Source organism: Cyprinus carpio, chromosome B3 (genome assembly GCF_018340385.1).
Source record: "Cyprinus carpio isolate SPL01 chromosome B3, ASM1834038v1, whole genome shotgun sequence".
Classification (NCBI taxonomy): Eukaryota; Metazoa; Chordata; class Actinopteri; order Cypriniformes; family Cyprinidae; genus Cyprinus; species Cyprinus carpio.
In genome coordinates, this window is record NC_056599.1 from 21,235,857 (window position 1) to 21,248,735 (window position 12,879).

The window sequence follows — 12,879 nt, forward strand, 5'->3', positions numbered from 1 at the left end:
AGTCCAATGAACATTTATAAATATAAATTCTACATGAAGCTGAGCTACAATTGCATTACCTAGGTCAGTTTTCCAGCAAAAAACAGCCAGGTAAGATTCCAATCTTACTAAAGCATTTACATGACATTTTATTACAGGACAAATTATTATTTTAGTCTGACTGAAACTGAACTCTTAAAGTGCATGTGAACGTACATGTGGCTCACATTGCATCAGACTGTTTCAAAGTTACTCCACCTGACATCGCTTAAAACTGCTTTGTATCACCTCACATTGCTTCAGAACACCTCACACAATCCCACCTCATGCTGCTTCAGATCGACTCGTATCATTTCTCACCACCTCACATTGCCTCATATTGGCTCACATCACCTCACACTGCCTGACTTTTCCTCCAAAATAGTGGTACAGGAAAGCATGGCCAGCCTGTTCTCTTGCATCAGCATCAACACTGTCCCAGATACCTGTCAGTGGAAACAGTAAGACCATGGTGATGTGTTGTCCGTATAGCAGCTGGTCTCAGTGCTGTTCTAGTCAGCAGCAATGATGACGAGGCTCCAGCAGAGGTACGGTGTCATAACCCTTCTCCAACCCTCAGAAGTCACATAGAGATCCTCTCCCACCAATGCTACAGACCTCCTGAAACATAAACCATTGCCAAATCTTTAAATATGCTATTGTTTTCTTTGCTTCTCTCCTCCTCCTCACATTTCTCACCCTATATTTCTCATATACATAGACTTTAAAACAAAGGTAAAATATTTGCACTTGAGTCTTGGGGAATGTTAAAACACATCTGAAATGTATATAGTGCAACAACCAGATTGACTGCATACACGTTTGTAATGCATGTTTAAATAGATGTTCTCTGGGGATTTCAAATTTAGCTATCACTACCACACAAAGCAGAACCATGGCAAGGTGTGTGTTGTTCTGCACCTACGCAGTACATATATTATCAAAAGCCTCTTGTGTGTTGGTATATCTCGCAATATCACATGAAATCATAGCACATATGGTCCCACACACACCAGTCTGAAATGAGACTTCTTACACTTCCATGTAGCAAACCACCCACTCAGGCCCTGTTAGGATCTACTCAAAGAATAGGCTTGCAGACGGAAAGATTAAGGGGAAAAATGAGAAACTTAATATACTTAAACACTGCCAATATAAAATGTACTTACCTGTACTTAAATTTAGGCCCTCTTTGTGTACACAGATGTCATTTAGGTTTAGAGGAATATCATCGTAACTAATTAGGTAATAGTCTTGGAGAGACACCAGTAAGTAATTGGCACTCCTAACAAGAGCACTTTCCAATTTTAGACCAGGTGCCAATCTGTCTGTTGCTCTGACGACTGTACCAAATTAATGAAAGCAGGAGAGCAAACGCTTTGTGTGCAATCAATCAGTATCTCATGGTGTAAAGGTATTGAGTCGCAAAATAAATAAGTGATTTCTATCCCACTGAGATTGTTATAATTCTTCATTTATTTTAGCTGGTCTCGCTCCCACACATACAGACTGCTCTCTCATTGGGATGCACCTCCTTGCTTTAGTCCCAGCTCTAATTAAAGCTTCTTTTGGGCCTCACTATGTGGAGCACCAAACCAGATCACATCTCTGGTGGGCTGAGGAAGAAAGTGAGAGTGAGAAAGAGAGGAACAAGTAAGATAAGATGGAGGGGCATCGAGATGTAGGCATGATCAGACTGCAAATGTTGCCTGCTAGCCTTAGCCCTTACTCGAACGATTTTGTGATTGCATGTTTCACTAAAATTGTCATTGTTCTTGTTTTATTAATATTTTGCAGTGTGGGATTCTGTAGTGATCTAAAAACAATAGCAGATGATCTTTAATTACTCTCATGGCAATTACTCTCGATTAGCAAACATTTTTATTCAATATTAGCAAAATAAGCTTTTGTACAATTAATTGTACTTGAAATTATGAAACACAGTGGGTGTGAAAGACAAAGAGATTGAAACAAAATATAATGAGGGGAAGTTGTGGGACAAAAAGATTGAATTTTATCTGTGTCAAAGAAGGGTTTAACAACCTTGGCCTTCATAGTGGAGATAGCTTGGTTACTAGGACTTGCTGCAAACTTTTTTACAACCTAGATTTCATATTTGAGGCCACTCTAGATTGCTGTTTAAAAGAAAACATAAATTTTTTTCCAGATGACATATAATCCTAGGATTAAATCACAAATTCTTGTAACTGTCACTTGAGTGTTTACTGATGGTACTCAAGGCTAGAACATAAGAATAAAAGCTTCTGTAAGACTCATCAGAAATGAGCAGCAGGTCAGAGTATGTGTAAATGTGTTCTATTTTCCATTGCGTTCAGAGGAGGGCAATGCCTGGCACAATGCAAAAGCATTTTAATCCTCCGTTTCTACACATATTTTCCTCTCTGACATACAGCGGGCTTGGAATGCTGTTCATGAAATGGGGAACCTTGCATGGCTGGTTGATTAATGATGTTTGTCATATCACAATCCCCTCTCGCTGTCTATATGGAGGCCTGACTGATAGGTGGCAGGGTGAGATAAATGAGCCCTATTCTTGAAAGCCAGCACATGGCTCATTTACTACTGTTCTAATGATTAAGATAATGAAATCCAAGGGTAGGGCACTATTTGTTCTTACAGCTAATGAATGATTTGTTGGGAAATGGTCCAAATGGAAATGGTTTTCCTGGTTTTATATTGGGAGTTTACAGCAACAACCAAGCACATATACACAAATTCATGCATTTGTGCCAGCTTGTACAAGCGCTTGTGGCATCTCATCATTAGTTGAAATGAAAATATGGACCAGTTAAATGTTTGAACTAAGGCATGCATAGATAAGATTTGAGCCTCTCAAGAGTTGTTGAAGTGGCTTTCATTATTGTGCAGAATCCATTAGGGGATGTTAATGTGTCATGTTTTATGACTCATATGTTAGTAGTGGCTATGTATTCTGTTTTAAAGTGATAAATAACCAAATGAGGTGTTTTAAAAATGAAGCTATATTTTATAAATAGTTTGTAGAATTTGATTTAAAAAATAGTCATGTTGAATTAATTTTTGATTTTATATTAAATAAAATATTTGTGTATATTTCTGCTTTTATTTTTGTATTTGAGATTATCTTTTGTTATTTTTGTTAAATTAAGCTCATATGTTCTTTCTTTGTTTTATTTGACAGATTCAACAGAGAGGACTACAGCAGTTGTCCTTCAAGTCAAAATCAGCGTGAAAAATGTATCACGCTAACTCAGCTATACTGGATATGAGCAAAAATGGCTCTGCAAGAAACCATGACAAGTAAACAGCTTTGACAGCCCAAAAGGAAATCCATTTTTTGCATATGTGAAAGGTCTGCACTCTCAATAGCGGACTCGCATAAGAATCCAACCTTGTTTACCTTTATTTTAAAACAACCCCTTCCTCTCCACTCCCATCATGAAGAGTTTATTGACTGACCTCACTCCTTCCTTTACCACCCTCCTCTCCCTTCCCTTTTTCATGTTCTTATGCCCGCCAGCATTGGTCAGAGGTGACTGCTGGCTCATCGAGGGGGATAAAGGCTATGTGTGGTTGGCCATCTGCAGCCAGAACCAGCCACCATATGAGACAATCCCACAGCACATCAACAACACAGTACATGACTTGCGACTTAATGAGAACAAGATAAAAGCAATTTTTTTCACCTCCTTGAGTCGCTTCACAAATCTGACCGACCTCAACCTCACCAAGAATGAGATCTCGTACATCGAAGACGGTGCTTTTGCAAGCCAAGCAAATCTACAGGTGTTGCAACTTGGATATAACAAGCTAACCAACCTGACTGAAGGCATGTTGCGAGGTCTGGGACGTATGCAATTTCTTTTCTTTCAGCACAATCTCATAGAAGTCATTGCCACCAATGCATTCTGGGAGTGCCCCAGCCTCAGCAACCTGGACTTGTCATCGAACAAACTTGCCCGGCTAGACCCATCCACATTCACTGTGTTGGGCAGGCTCATGGGATGTGAGCTTGCGGGAAACCCTTTCCATTGCGGCTGTGAGCTCTATAGCTTCCTCACCTGGTTAGAGGCCTTTAACAATGTCACACACACCTATGATCGACTTCAGTGCGAGACTCCACGGGAGCTGTTTGGCTATCCGTTGCTGAGTCCTGTGGCTGGGCACGGACGGAGTGCTCGATATATCCTTTCCTCTGTGTGCCGGAATGGGGTGCGGATTCCAGGAATGACATCTCTGCCACCTGATCCTGATTATTCTGGCATGGGTCCTGGCATGTTTGACCACATTGGACCATCCCATCAGCCTACAACTTCCTCCTCATCTGAAAATGCATTTAGTCCAAGCATCAAACTGCAGCATGTGTCTCTCTCCTCTGCATCCCTTCTGATCCAGATTCCAAAGCCATACAGCAAAATGTACATCCTGGTGCAGTATAATCAGAGCTTTGTGTCTGATGTGATGAAATTAACAAATAAAAAGGAAATGATCACCCTTAATAAGCTCAAACCAAACACCAACTACACCTTCTGTGTGGCATCTATACGCAACTCACAGCGCTACAACCACACTTGTTTATCCTTTTCTACCAGAGCTCCAAATCCAGATGACTTGATGCCTCCACCCTCCACGACCACCCACTATATCATGACCATTGTTGGCTGCCTCTTTGGAATGCTGATTGTTCTCGGGTTTGTCTACTACTGCTTGCGAAGACGACGCCGACAGGAGGAGAAAGAGAAATCCATTTGTGTGAAGAAGACCATTCTGGAAATGCGATACGGACCAGAGGTGGCAGCAGCAGTTGCAAATGACCCTACAGCTGTCCAGAAACTTCATGAGCAAAGCCACCATCAGCATCACCATGGGAAACTACCCATGTCCTCCTCGTCCAGCTCTGCCATGCTTGGCCATGTTTCTGCCAACACTAGTTCTTCACGTTTGTCCTCCATCCCTCAAGTAGAGAAGATGGCAACGGCCTTCTCAGAGGCCATGGCCACTAAGGGCAACTATATGGATATTAGGACCTCTGTAGGAGGAGACGAAAGGGGGAGAGATGGAGCTGTGGTACATGGTATTCGGGAGGAAGACCTCAGGGGGGATGATGGAAGTGACTTGGGTGATGATTCAGATGATGATGGCTGTGGATCAGCATCCGAGATTTCAACAATTGCAATGGAGGTTGACAAGGTCAACCAGATAATTAACAACTGCATTGATGCCCTTAAGCTGGACTCTGTTGGAACCTCTACTGTTTCCACCACAGCAAGTGGACCCACCTCACCCCCACCTACCTCTACCTCCTCCCTGACCAGAGGACTGATTCCCATTTCTACCAGTGTCAGTGATACTTGCAAAGTCCTGCCTTCCCCAAAAATTCCTCCTCCACCCCCTCTTCCCTTCACAGCTCCTCTGTCCGAGAGACCTGGAATAACAGGGGGCGGCTTTGTGTCACCGCCGTACCGTCCACCTCCCCCAGCTTCTGCAGTGAGGCCTATTCAAAGACAGATGAGTGCCGATGCAGCTGTCATCATCTCTTCTTCCAAGAGGCACTGCCGGCCTTCCAGTGGGAAAGGTCGCGTTTACAGCCTAGATGTTCCAGAACCCCACAGCCCAGATCCCTGCCAGTATCCAGACAAGGGCAGCCCACTGGGGTGCGGTGAGCCCATGGAGAGGCTCCCTTTAGTAGGTAGTGGTGGAGGTGGTGGCTGTAGCATTGATGGTGGTACTGTAGATGGGATGGGCCTTCAGCAGCACCTGGAAGTGCACCCAGACTACCACTGTGCAGAGCATCGTCACTCAGTCCCTGCCCTTTACTATGAGGGTTTCCATGACTCCCCAGCCCAAAGGGTCTCTTTTCTCAAGCCTTTGTCACGTACCAAGAGAGACGCTGCTTCCTACTCTCAGCTCTCTCCCCGTCACCACAATTACTCTGGCTACTCCTCGAGTCCAGAGTACTCCTCCGAGAACACATTGCGCATCTGGGAGCGCTTCCGTCCCCACAGAAAGGGTCCCCGCGAGGAGTCCTGTTATGTAACAGCCGGAAACGCCTTGCGCAAAAAGGTCCAGTTTGCCAAGGGGGAGGACTTGCATGACATCCTTGACTACTGGAAGGGTGTGTCGGCACAGCAAAAGCTGTAATCTATGCGACTGCGTGGAAACACAGCGCAGGTCTCCTTCACTGCCTGATAAACCAGAAGAGCGACTATAGTGAGAAGTCGGGTTATGGCTGCAGTGTGCAAAACAGAGCCAAGTTTGTCAGGGTTTGAGGACAAGTTGTTTTAATACAGTTTTTGTACAGTGAGCCAGAAAGAGAGTAAAAGAGCCTGAGGATACACTACATACATAAGATAATATTCAGAGATGTAATTTGGAGTACTGACCATTGTCGTACTCTGTGAAAAAGGTCAGATGGGCTTATCATATGTCAGCAATTGAAATAATTGTATTTTACTAAGTATTCATCTGTGTATTCATCGTTCATATCAATGGTGAGACCTTCGTAACCTGAGTCCTTCGTTCAGCCCGAGACAGAATCTTTGTTTATACTCCCACTCGAATCACAGGCCATCACATTCATTTGTTAGGCGGGAATGTGTATGAGTGTGTGTTTTAGGAGGATAAAATGATGTGCTGATTTTCTACAAACCTGTCAAAAGCAGTTTCCCCCTTCCATATTGCAGAGACTATGCACAGAGCAACCAAATTTACATTTCAATAGCACTCCTCATGTGAAAAAAATAAAGGAATGGAGGGAAGGAAAGGATAAAAAAATGAAACAGAAGAATCTCCCTGGGGAGCTTTGGAATAGTCAGCCGTGTTTGGCAGCTGCTTGCTGTGCTGAGCAGGATGACATAAATAGTGCAAGGGGTGCTAGAGAAAATACTGTAGATTTACTAGGCTCTGTGGAAAATGTGTAGATCTGTGTTGGATATAGCAGACATAGCGCTGTGCATCTCTCATCACTGATGCATTATTAATAGCATTTCCTTATCAGAGGTTACCTTGTCACCTGTATCACAGCATGAGCACAAAGTGGCTGTTGGCAGCAGAGGTTTATGTATTCTGTTCCTCTGCCCTAAGGTCAATTTGTTTAGTCCATTAATTGGCTTTTGGAAGCCTGTTGCTGACAGCTGAGACATTCAACAGGCAAAGTGACCTAGACCATTTTAAACTGATGCTTTATACGACGTTTCTCCAGGCTCTTGTTTGTTTGTTTATTTATTTAGTGGGCGGAATTATTATCCATGATGCTGACATTGAAATTATGACAAAATGGAGCAAGAATTAATTAAATTATATTAAAAAATACAAAGAATTTATTGAGTAGATATTTTATGCTCTTATCATCACTTACCGACCTTGGGTTTCAAGCTCTTCCCACTTAATCTCAAATATAGATCTCATAGGACTTTTCATATCATAATACATTATTAATTGTATGATTTATTGTAAAAAAAAAAAAAAAAAAGACAAATATTATTAACTCCAACACCTCTGTCAGCTATTATTTTATTAATGTCCAGTTAGATTAAACAAAAAAATTGCAATTAACCAAGGCTATATCCTTTAGTGTGCAAGGGTAAGCAGCCAAGACCTCCAGTTTGATTAAAAGAGATCACTCTTTCTTCTTCTCACAGCAACCACATTCAGCCTACAGTTTCACGGACCAATAAACCAAAAAATTGGATTAGATTAGATTAAAATATACATCAATTTGCAATGCACTCTCATACTGTAAGTATGAAGTGACAGGTGAGACATCCAAAGGGCACATGAAATCAAATGAATGGCGTTTGCTCAGTGAAGTATAATTATACCCCCATCCCCCTCTAAATACTTGGCTTAAAGGGATAGTTTCACACAAACATTAAAATTCTGTACTCAATCTTACTTTCCTCTGCAGAACACAAGAGGTGTCATTTTGAACCGTCTGTTTTCCATACATATACAATGAATATGGACTGAGCTTTCAAACTTCAAAAAGGGCACAAAAAGTCTGTTTCTCAAAGCTGTTGTGAGTCCTCAGAATACTTGGAATGTAGCATACGAGCCACATAAACCACTTTCATGATACTTTTATGCTTTCGCATCCTTTTTGGAGCTTAAAAGTGGCGTGATTCATTATAATTGCATGGAGAAGAACATGGGAAAATTTTTAAGCTTCACAATTCATATGGGTTTTTCTAAGAACTTATTAACATTACTTTGTCGCAGGCACTTAACTTGACATCACTACTGGTGAAACATGTCTGAGATGACCCGTTTAATAAATCATTGAGATAAGTTAGAAACAAAATGCAAACAGTTTGTATGGGGTTTAGCATAAGCCAGCAAACCTCTTTATTTTATCCCATTTTTTCAGCATCAGGTGTTTATGTGCCTTCAGTAAATAGGTCCATTATTTGTTGTAGTACCACATAAAGAGCTGTTCATGATTTTTATGCTGTGTGGTTCATTTTCTGAAAATCCCTTTATTTAATAAGGGGTTCACTGTACATACATTTATATAGCATCTTTCTTACAATTTCTCTCGATTAAGGTTTTTCATTGTAAATATGTGATGGATAACCTACCTGCCAACATTTGACATACACTCAGGCACAATGTCTTGTTTGTTCTCTCTTTTTTCGGGGGCTTTAAAAAAATCAGTCCAAGGTGTACAACAACACGTTGTTTATAGGATGCTTAATGGTTTACTCAAGCAGCTATAACATATGTGGATTATTAGGGCACTATTTGTGTACTTGAAGACATTACAGAGAGATAAATTGGACCATAACTGGACAAACTGTTCTTGGGCAACGGAAATGGACCCACGAAGGACTGCTACCCGAGGCTTACTGTGACATTTTCCTTACTTTACAAAATTTTAAAACCACTTGGACTGGTCTGAAGGAACTAACCATGAATGCTCAATCATAAATTACTTCGTTTTTATAACAGTAAAATCTGATGCCCAGCTTTATGTTTTTAGATCTGGTTTTTATTGTGCCTCCCCTCGTTGACAAAGAAAAAAAAGAACTTTGCACTCCTGTACAAAAGCTTGTCAGCCATTTTTCCAATGAATTCAAAGTTGAATAACAAAAGAGGGAAGTAATAATACTATTGGCATGGCATCTGTAAGATTTTCTGTTATGTATTATTTGTTTAAGAAAATGTGTACTTAGTGCTTTTTGTTATCATACTTTGCTGGGGAGTAAGACTGTGTTGTTCTCTTTTCTCTTTGCTCAAGGCCAATCTCGTTGAATATTCCCTCAGTGTTTTCCCATTCATTCAGGACAAACAGGTGATTCATTTATTTCAAGTTAATATCTCCCTCCACCAAATCACATTTTTATATCAGACCTTTATTCATATGCTATTTCATGTTTTAATTATTTCTGTCTTTTACTTGGCCTGTAACTTTTGACTTGAAAAGTCATGCACAAATTCTCAACATGTTTGTTTACTACCCTACTACAGAGCTAACAGTCATTTTATTGACTGAACTGATCACAAGTGAATGGTTGGGGGTCAGAGCTTCACCTCTTGGAATACAGCTTTTTTTTTTTTTTTCTCAGAGTTGAATAATGCATGTGTCTGTCTCTTCTTTTCAATCCTGTGCTAAAGTATCATTATATTCCTGCTACATGCTAGTCTCACCGTCAACAGTTTGATTTTGTTAACAATTCAGAAGTTCCTGAAGAAACTATTTTGGCCAGGGGTGTCACGTCAACTGTTCAAACCAGCTCTGGTTGAACAAAATGGTGATCTACGTATTGGACTGTATGCGGTTGACATAGGATATTTGACAGTGTTGGATAATTCACGTTTGGTCATAGACCCATATTTTTAATAGCCTCTTTATACTAATAGTTCTTTCTGAAGGCCCTCTCACTATAGTTGTGTTAAGGAAGTTTGTTGTACTAAGAGTAGAAAATAATTTGACATTAATCATTGTCAGCTTTCAGCAATATTACACAGAGCATAAAGTGGATTACTCTTCCACAGCAGTTTTTACTTTTCTAAGCTCTTTAGCCTCCTCTTAGTGTTAGACACTATAGAAGGAGATTGGCTTGAAGAGAGCAAAAGAGATACGGTTTAATACTTTGAAACAAGATTTTCATTCCAGCCTCCTTTCTTTTTAATGGCCTTGGAATCACAAGAAAGTGACAAAAGTTTCACTAAAAGTTAGTAGCTAGTTCTGTTATATCATAAATCCCTATTATTCATTACTTCTTTTGAGGTTGCTTTGAGTCCAGAGTCTTCACCAGAGTTCTCAATTTGTAATGAACACATTTAAAATAATTTACTTCTTTATACAAGAACAGAATCCTTAATAATTACTCAGGACCAAACATTGTTTTGTCAAGCTTAGTATTGCCCCTTAAATCCAATGCAAATGGCTACATGCAGTCACCGTGTTCTGATGTGTCTTTGAAGGTCCCCCTCGTTGGCTTTGCCTGTCTTTGTTCATGCTCAAAAGAAGTCTAGAGAAAATCACTCCAAGGGTCTCTGGAGTCAGGATAATTGTGCCTCTTATATGAAGCTTTTAAGTCGTTTTCTCCCTCTTTGCACAGAAGAGCACCACACTGCCACATTTTCCCTCTGATATTTTCCGCTTGTTTGTTCTTTTCTCTCAAATGTTCTCTGAATTCTGGTTTGACAGCGGGGTGGAAAACATGGCAGGATTGTCAGAGACAGGCTACAGGATGGATAACCACAATTGTTTAGAACTAGAGGAGACAATAAAAGGGCCCGTTTCTGTGCTTCTCCAACACGCAGCCCATGGGCTTTGATAACCTAATTAAGGCATAAATCTTTATATTAAACTGATGGAGAGACAAAAGCATGCACTGAGTGAAGAAAACAAGTGCAGGAGAGAGGGGTTAACTCTGAATGAGCTCATCAAAGTGAGTCAGAGAATGTCGGTATGGTGATGAAAAACACATTAAACACTCAGGATCAGGAGGAGACAGTAAATCAGGGCTGGAGATGATGCAGCAAGTGTGTAGGAGTACTTTGAGAGGAGAGAGAGGAACAGAGTACGCAAGCTGCTTCAACCTGATAATGACTGGAGCCTTGAATGAATAAACAACATGCCCAATCTTTAATGCTATGAAAGGGGAAGAAGCTACCTTAGATGATCAGAGAGTTTAAATTGCTTTTTATCACCGATTTAGATCCAAATGTTTGTGGTTCATGAAAATAGTCACCCTCTGTTTCGGTTTTTGTTTTGTTTTGTTTTGTTTTGTTTTGTTTTGTTTTGTTTTGTTTTGTTTTGTTTTGTTTTGTGTTGTGTTGTTGTGTTGTGTTGTGTTGTTGTGTTGTGTTGTTTTGTTTGTGTTTTGTTTTGGTTTTGTTTTTTTTGTTTTGTTTTGTTTGTTTTGTTTTGTTTTGTTTTGTTTTGTTTTGTTTTTTGTTTTGTTTTGTTTTGTTAATAGCAGCCACGGTCGCTATGAAAAAGCTGTGTGAAGATTCTTTTAAAATATCACTTTTTTGTTATTTCACAGAAGAAAGTAAGTTAGTCGCATTTTGGAATGTAAATAATGTTTGGATGGACTATTAACAGCTTTGTTTTCTCCACTCAGAAATCGTGGGAAATGTTTCAAATATACGTGGGAATATCAAAGGAGCTAACTAGGATTTTCCCAGCAATTCACACTAGGAGATCACGCCAGTTAATCCTGGGTACTGTTTTATCCCTCGCCATCACTCACTTCCCAATTAAATTCAGACTCCATCAGCTTGCTGTCCTTGTAATCTTTCACTCATTCCCTCTGTAGTCTCACTCTCCGTCTACAGGCCAACATATCAAGATATCACTCCCATATTTAGACACTGCCATCACTGCTGTCTGAAGATGGGAGTGATGCTCCAGTAACATGCTGTGGAGAAGAATAGAGGACATTTAATGAAACAACTAAGACTAAGACTTTATTATTTCTTGCAACTGCAGGTGTCCAACAATAGGGCTTATAGAGAAAAAGAGAATGGCATTTGTCTATCTATTTATTCATCACAACAATAATACAACAACATAATAAAAAAAAAACACCTTCTAAATAAATCCCTTGTGAGTTTTTTATTTATTTATTTTAAATACAAGTCCAAAATGTTTTGCATAGAGGATCTAGTGATTTTTGGTTGAAACATGCACATCTCAGAGTGCTTTTTGTGTATAAATTGCTGAGGATTCACAGAATGTGACTTACAGCCTGACTTTGGCACTTTGTAAAGCGGGTAGAAATCACAGAGTAGGAGTTTGAGGGGGTGGTGTTTGGGTCTACTCTGTCGTTCATTTGATTATTTTTACAGTCAATTTCAACACGCAAATAATGTGTTTTGCTGAACGTGAGGATAAAATGTACAAAGGGTGACCCAAGGGCCTTTTGTGTTTCATGTTTTGTTTTAATCCTCCAGTATAATAATCTCCTCTCATGAAGTTGGCATGCGGTTGGCGGGTCTGTCTATGTGCTCTTCAGTATCTTTGAGCCTTCACCTGTCCCAAAATATGGTTCAGGAACTTTTATGACAATTATTAGCTTGCATCTTCTTTTCTTCTCATTTGCTTTATTAGCCCTCTTTTCACACATTTGATTTCCTGTTCCAAAAAACAGGAGGTAAATAGTAGACAAATAGCTATATTTGTGAATTTCAAACTTTGTAAAAAGATCAAAGTTGTTTTTTGTCACTAAAGTTCTAGTTGTAATTGTTATTATTATGTTTCGGGGTGGGAGATTTCGGGTGATCTTTGGGTAACATGTTGTATAGCTTTGGACTGGGTTAATACAGTGATCCACGTTATACAGATCTGATTCAAACTGAGGCCATAGAAAGTGGCAGAAAAAGAAACAAAGTGTTATGTTTGCATGATTT

The 12,879-nt window shown here is 40.0% G+C and overlaps 1 protein-coding gene across 1 annotated transcript in view; it reads left to right on the forward strand.

The window, feature by feature from the left end:
• The window catches only part of LOC109060324 (protein phosphatase 1 regulatory subunit 29-like), a 73,129-nt gene extending 61,110 nt beyond the window's left edge, over window positions 1–12,019 (forward strand). Inside the window, exon 3 of the mRNA XM_019077485.2 lies at window positions 3,200–12,019. Within this exon, the coding sequence (XP_018933030.1) occupies window positions 3,457–6,159 (2,703 nt within the window). The 5' untranslated portion in view covers window positions 3,200–3,456 and the 3' untranslated portion in view covers window positions 6,160–12,019. The remainder of the gene's footprint in view (window positions 1–3,199) is intronic.
• The last annotated feature ends 860 nt before the right edge of the window (window positions 12,020–12,879 follow it).